Source organism: Podarcis muralis, chromosome 2 (assembly GCF_964188315.1).
Source record: "Podarcis muralis chromosome 2, rPodMur119.hap1.1, whole genome shotgun sequence".
Lineage (NCBI taxonomy): Eukaryota > Metazoa > Chordata > Lepidosauria > Squamata > Lacertidae > Podarcis > Podarcis muralis.
Genome location: NC_135656.1, coordinates 33261354 through 33268590, shown reverse-complemented (window position 1 = coordinate 33268590; position 7237 = coordinate 33261354). Strand labels below are relative to the sequence as shown.

General features: G+C 46.2%; 1 protein-coding gene across 1 annotated transcript; it reads right to left on the bottom strand.

Annotated features, from left to right (window-relative positions):
* Window positions 1-662: 662 nt before the first annotated feature.
* On the bottom strand, window positions 663-7236 carry MRPL27 (mitochondrial ribosomal protein L27). The gene is made up of 4 exons (XM_028716785.2): window positions 7102-7236; window positions 3563-3685; window positions 2628-2695; window positions 663-1117 (listed from the first exon to the last, which is right to left on the bottom strand). The coding sequence occupies exons 1-4, from the start codon at window positions 7154-7156 to the stop codon at window positions 911-913; spliced, it is 453 nt and encodes a 150-aa protein (XP_028572618.2). The 5' UTR covers window positions 7157-7236; the 3' UTR covers window positions 663-910.
* Between the last annotated feature and the right edge of the window lies 1 nt (window position 7237).

The window sequence follows — 7237 nt, the reverse complement described above, 5'->3', positions numbered from 1 at the left end:
CCTCTGACCTCCTGATCAGCAAGCCCAAGAGGCTCAGTGGTTTAGACCCCAGCGCCACCCACTCCCGCTATATTTATGGTAGCCAATGCTGGAAGGACAAGGCTACAGATGCAGGGCTTGATTTGTGTCGAAGCCAGCCAGCACCACTGCAGAAGCATTTCAAAGTAACGAACACCGGAAACAGAAATAGACTCTGAATCAGCAACACTACAAAAACATCCAATGTCTGATTGCTTTGTGTAAGCTGAGCAGAGCAGCTGCAGCATAACCCTCTGTTCTTCTGGGCCCCAATGTATGCTACTGCATCATGGACCAGGAGTATTTTGGGGAGATGCTGCAGTCTGCATATGTTCCACTGCTGCCCATCTGCATCCATCCTCCCAATAAGTTTGCTATGCGGGTGGAGGAGAACAGCCATCAGGTTGGGGTGGGGGGCATTGGGGGAGGTTGCAGCAGAGAGCTCATTGCCTATGGTCTCCATCAAACCACTCCTGTGCTGAAATATTAGGAGAAATAATTGCATGTGCATTTATAGACGTTCAGGCTGCTGTGTGAAATCATCTGAGAACTGCCAGAGTGACACTTTCGTGTTCAGAACCTGACTCCAATCCAGCCCATCAAAATCCTCCCATTACGTTAGAGCTAATCATGAAAGCATTAGCTTGAATTACCTCTCCTGGTAAGATGATAAGAGAGGATAGAACTGCCTTTTTATTTTGGAAAAGAAATTTCAACAACATCCCCTTTGTTGAGAATACATTCCAGGTGCCTAGAATGTATTGAGCAGCCAACCGTAGGTGACGGAACAGAAGTCCATTCAGAACTACAGCAGTGTTTTCAGACATGTTTATATCCGGGCTCGGATAAAGCTGGCCAGTTCCTTGCTGTCGTCCAGGAGACCTCAAAAGTCTCAGAGCATCTCGACCAACTTGAAACTCCCCACCTCTTTAGTGGGAACGACGTTGATGAAAGTTTTGTACAGCACGGCCCCTTTGGGTAACTGGCAGATCACCTCTGTGCTTTCCTTGCTGCTGGGACGCGGCACGTAGACTTCCTTCGTGTATCGCACAATCCCGTCTTCGAGCGCGTAGAGCGACTTGTTGCGGCCGATTCCCACCTATTAGCAGGTGAACAGGAGGAAAATTAAAAGTTTAAGACTCTGGAGCAGAGCAGTGATGCCCAGTGGTACATGGTAGCACCTTGGTGTGTTTTGGTACATAGGTAACTAAACTCATGGCTCTGCTCGTGGGAGGAAGGCTGTTTGCATAGCCACTGGGTGTCTGATCACAGAGCTGCCATGAAGACGGAAGCCATGGCGTATGACAATAATGCTTCATGACCATATAAGACTTATTAAACTGCTGGTTGGCTACTCCCATTCACTTTTCCCATTGGATCTTTCACCTCACTTGGTTTGCTCCTATGAAAATACAGATGGGCAAAAAGTAGATCGCTGGATGATCTGCAGTACGCATTTATGGCTCTCAACTGCGGAACAGTAGCAAAACCAAAAGGCTTCATCCACTTCCTGTTAGAAATGCTTCTAATTATTTGATTTATTGCCTGCCCTTCACCCTAAGATCCCAGGGCAGGTCACAACAATTTAAAAGACCGCATCAAAAACCGATTAAAGCTATTTAATAGCTGGGCTATTAAATTTGGCCAGAAGTTCTCTGATTCAGATTTGTATTTTTATATGCAGGTCATTGCAGTGTTTGTGCTCTGCTGCAAAACCACCATTTTGCACCTGACTCCCTCAACTTTCAGCCATGATTTTGCACCTGGCTCTGATTGGTGGATGTCAGGGTGCTCAGTAGAAAAGGGAACAGATACGGTAGTCGAGGATGGGGGAACCTGCATCCCTCCAGATGTTGTTGGGACACCCATCACCCTGCATTGCCAATTATCAGGGATAACGGGAGTTGATGGGCCACAGGTTCTCGATCTCTGACATCTGCCTATGCACCTGCTGTAAAGCACTAGATACGGGGCTTGGCCAAACCTCACCTGCTCATAAGTGATTTCAACACACCTAAAGTTCAGGTCACCTGAGACTTATCTCAAATGGGTTTGGCTTCATTGGGATTTGGGATTATGTGTTACACTATTCTGCCCAGGTATTTCCTGGCATGGTTCGGGAGCTCTGCAAATAGACCTTTCTTTTAAAAAGAAAAATGTTTGAAATATTGCAAGTTGTGCTGTGCAGCAAGCAGAACTCCCCTGTCTTACCACACTGTGAGCTGTGAAGTGCTCTCCCGCTACAGTGTAATTTGCCCATTTATTTTTAGATCCATGACTGAACAATGTTTTTCCAATGTACCCGAGACATTCAGGTGCGCGAAGCTGAACTATATTGTTCATTGAATCCAAATGTCACTTAAAACAGGGTTGCAAAAGCTTTACTTTTGGAAGCGAGAGCTGTTTCAACTAAGAAGGCTCCAATATCATCTTGTTAGAATAAGCAACTCCCCTGGAAGCCTTCAAGAGAAGGTTAGTATAAAGAAACTTGGCTCATTTCAGGATAATGAAGAATGAAAACAGGAAGCAGGAAGTTTGCTGAAGGTGGAGCAGAACAAGCAAAGTCTCAATTATAAACACTCTTGGGAATAGCAAAAAGAATAACTTACGTGAGCCCCTGGGTGCCAGCGAATCACCCGCTGTGTCGCCAATGTGTTGCCGGCGTGGACAAACTTTCCTGCAAAAGGTGTTAAGAGGAAGCAATGAAGTGAAGAAATCGGCTTCCGTGATGAAAGCAGGCAAGCTGAATAGGAATTGCTCATTTCAAAAACTAGTCTCATTTCTTACGAAGGAATGCCCATTTCAGATGATGCAAGATCACATAAATTAGAAAACCTGTCACGGTCACTCACTCACTCACTCACTCACTCACTCAGAGCCTTCCTTTAGCATTCTCTCCAAACTTTTAATACTTCTGCAAACCCTGTGCTTATCCTAAGGATGTCAATACCTGGGAGTAATGGCGACACAGCACTATCCATGCACGTCCCCTGCTAGGTGCTGCCGAACTGCAACTCCCATTAGCTTCAGCAAACATGGCCAAATGGTCAGAGATGACAAGAGCTGTAATTCAGCAACACCTGGAGGGCCACAGGTTTTAGAATCATGGAATTGCAGAGTTGGAAGGGAACCCTGAGGGTCATCTAGTCCAACCCCCTGCCTTTTGCCTAACATGGGGCTCAAACCGCAATCCTGAGAGTCCCGTGCTCTACCGAATGAGCTCTCCACACCTTGTGCACATGCAATGTAAACTGGACGGTGCATTCCACTTCACTTATTGAGGCTCTCCCTTGCTGCATAACTCCTGAATTTGCATCCCGAAGAGAATTAATATCCGTGCACAAATTTCAATTAGCGGTACTGTGTGCTTCCAAGCCAGCAAGAATCCTGTTGTTGGTCGGTACAATTCTGCCACCTACTGGCCAGGCTTGCCAACACACATTCGTAATACATGCCTTCTTGAAAGCATCCCTGTGCAAGCCAGACAGCTGGCAGCAAGAAAAATAAACTGAAAGGCAGCTGCAAAAAGAGCCAAGGGACTTACCGTCCGTTACTTTGGCTCCATAACTTTTCCCAGGACTTTTCCCCCCAAGATTTTTGGAGCTGCCTCCACTCTTCTTAGATGCAAACCTCACTGCAATTGCACTCAGGGGCGAAATAGGCAAAACTGTGGAGAGAGAGAGAGGGAGGGAGGGAGAAATGAAAACTGACAATTATTTAAACTGAGAAAGAAACCTCACACCAGCCACTGAATACTAAAGTGTTTTACGTTCTTTGAAAGTTGAGAGAGGGTGGGTTGGGGAGAACTGGTCAGTGTTGCGGTGACGACCATGAGCTGTGAGCCCGCAGTCCCCAGTTCAAACTGGAACTCAATTATGAGCACTCTGGGTGACCTTTTTTTTTAGATGCAAAGCCAAATAATCACTGGCTTTTATACTACCAAAGGAAGAAAAGCTGTTTTGTTTTTTTCAGGCTATATATTAAATGCCTGTATATATATATAAAATGGTTATTGGATCACTTTTTAAAGACTGTCACATATTGTAGACAAGGATGTTTGAACCAGTGGTGTTAGTAGAGCAGAGATGAAATACCACCAAGATTATTTCACAGCAAGGATGGTGATTTCATCTGCTGGGTTGCTGTTTGCCAATCCTGCATGCTAAATGTTTATTTCAGAGAGAAACCCACCAAATAAACTAAACAGAGGAAGAAGCAGGTTACATTAGCGTTCACAGCTAAGGGCTACACGGCCACTTTTATTTTATTTTTTAAAAAAATCTGAAGTCTCTTTAAAATGGTCAACTAAATAATAATAATAATAATTTATTATTTATACCCCGCCCATCTGGCTGGCCTCCCCAGCAACTCTGGGCGGCTTCCATAAAAACCAAAAATACAATAAAATATCACATGTTAAAAACTTCCCTGAACAGGGCTGCCTTAAGATGTCTCTTGAATGTCAGGTAGTTATTTATCACTTTGACATCTGCTGGAAGGGCGTTCCACAGGGTGGGCGCCACTACCGAGAAGGCCCTCTGCCTGGTTCCCTGTAGCTTTGCTTCTCGCAATGAGGGAACCGCCAGAAGGCCCTCGGCGCTGGACCTCAGCGTCCGGGCAGAATGATGGGGGTGGAGACGCTCCTTCAGGTATACTGGACCGAGGCCGTTTAGGGCTTTAAAGGTCAGCACCAACACTTTGAATTGTGCTCGGAAACGTACTGGGAGCCAATGCAAGTCTTTCAAGACCGGTGTTATATGGTCTCGGCGGCCGCTCCCAGTCACCAGTCTAGCTGCCGCATTCTGGATTAGTTGTAGTTTCCGAGTCACCTTCAAAGGTAGCCCCACGTAGAGTGCATTGCAGTAGTCCAAGCGGGAGATAACCAGAGCATGTACCACTCTGGCGAGACAGTCCGCAGGCAGATAGGGTCTCAGCCTACGTACCAGATGGAGCTGGTAAACAGCTGCCCTGGACACGGATTTGACCTGTGCCTCCATGGACAGCTGTGAGTCCAAAATGACTCCCAGGCTGCGCACCTGGTCCTTCAGGGGCACAGTTACCCCATTCAGGACCAGGGAATCCTCCACACCTGCCCGCCTCCTGTCCCCCAAAAACAGTACTTCTGTCTTGTCAGGATTCAACCTCAATCTGTTAGCCGCCATCCATCCTCCAATGTCACAAAATAGCAAGCAAGCTTCTGAGTCTACCAGAACCGTTCATCAGTGTCTGGGCAAGGACTTTAAAAAGGAAGAGTATCCCAAATAGAGGGGTACATTGTGCTAACTGGGAACACCCTCTCCTTAGAGGCACAGAATCCAGGATAGCTGAGAAGTAGATGTCACACATTGGATAATTTTGTTGGATCCAGTCTTTAATGTTTACCAATATTTGGCATACAAGTGGTTCTTTCTTCAATGGAAAAGTGGCTTATCTAAAAGAATGGCCCATAAACACACAGCCATTTAAAGTCAGCAATACTAACACTCCTTTTGCAGGGTACTTCATCTGATTTATTTGCGTACAATTAGCAACCATTTCCTTTTCATTTCTGAAGGTTCCTGTTCAGTTGCCTAACTGGCACAAATCTAACTTCTTAGAAAAACGTAGGATTAAGGGCTGCGAATCCCAAGCACACTTATTTGTAAGCGCCAATGAATTCAATGATGATAATAATTTTATTATTTTATATTCTGTCCATTTGGCTGGGTTTCCTAAGCCACTCTAGGCAGCTTAGAGCACATATAAAATCATTGTAAAGCATCAAGAATTAAAAACTTCCCGATACAGGGCTGTCTTCAGATGTCTTCTAAAAGTTCTGTAGTTCTTTATCTCGATTTCTGAAAGGAGGGTGTTCCACAGGAAGGTGCCACTACCGAGAAGGCACTCTGCCCGGTCAGGCCAGGCCTATTTTATTTTCCCGGGTGTAATGCATGGGAAAATAAAACAGGCCTGTCCTGAAGATCTCTTAATGCAAACCCATTCCATGCATGCATACATACATACAGACCCGTGGTTCCCAATTATGGGGCACATGCCCCACAGGGGGGCAATTTTATTTTTAAGGGGGACAATTCAAGAATGAGTTATTAACAGTGAATGGCCTTTTATGCTTCCTCCACATGAATAGGAGTTCACCTTTTGAATAATAAGAATTATATGTCACTTTTTTATATAGGCATCAGGATTTTAGAGATGCTTAGTTGGGGCATGGTCAAAAAAAGGTTGGGAACCACACACACACATACATGGGATTCAATTTAGCCATACTACCCTGCCTATTAAGAGGGCTGTATTGAAAAGGGGTTGCCCATTCTTTTATGAATGAATTACTCCATTAGCTCAGGGCCAGATTTAGGTTTGATGAGGCCCTAAGCTACTAAAGGTAATGGGGCCCTTTATATGCCCAGCTGTCCTTTGTCAACAACCAATTGTTGCTGTTTTTTGTGTTGAATATATGCTATATGGTAATTTATGGACCTAATAGGTATCATAGGCGCCTACACAACACAAAACACTGTTGCTGTATGTAGGTTTTATTTTATTTGTTTTTTGCTCTTATATTTTGGAAATGTCCATCCAGTTTTTTCCCCCCTTTAAATTTTTTGGAGCCCCCCCAAGAGAGTCGGGTCCTAAGCTATAGCTTGTTTATCGTATACGTAAATCCGACACTGGGCGGAATGAAGAGAGGATAAAATCTCCCCACCACCTCCCACGACGATGCGAACAGACCAAAATGCCCAAACCCTCAACAGGCAACATGTCACCAAAGGGGGGGAGGGAGAGAAGGAAGGAAGGATATTAAAACGGCTGGGGGGGGGGAGAAGAGTAATACCCGATTCTGAACAGGAAACACTCCCTGTGCAGTGCCTTGCAATGCAATGCAATAAAATAAAAGTCCCCTTCCCAGGCTACGAGCGTTTGCAGCCACTTTTGCGTTTGCAGCCACTGCGGCGATGCGGCATGTTTTGCACCAGGCGCCTCCCGCCTGCCCGTCTCTTGCACGCGCTTCGATCTCTCCCCACCCCAGCACCCCGTTTCCCCGGGACTTGACCCCTTCCCAGGCTCCCTCCTCCCGCCACTCACGTTGCCCTCCGGAGCCCAGAGCCCAAGGCGAGAGCCTGCCCAGCAGCGCCGCCATTTGACCTTCGCCGCCGCCGCCGCCTCCTGGTTGGCAATCCGTCCGGCTCCGCCTTGCGCGGCTTCCGGATCCGGGGCTGGC

Coding starts and splice junctions, on each gene's coding strand:
- MRPL27 (XM_028716785.2), bottom strand. CDS start 7,156: ATGGCGGCGCTGCTGGGCAGGCTCTCGCCTTGGGCTCTGGGCTCCGGA. Junction 3,686..7,101: donor TCTGGGCTCCGGAGGGCAAC/GTGAGTGGCGGG, acceptor CTCTCTCCACAG/TTTTGCCTATTTCGCCCCTG. Junction 1,118..2,627: donor GCTGGCACCCAGGGGCTCAC/GTAAGTTATTCT, acceptor ACCTGCTAATAG/GTGGGAATCGGCCGCAACAA.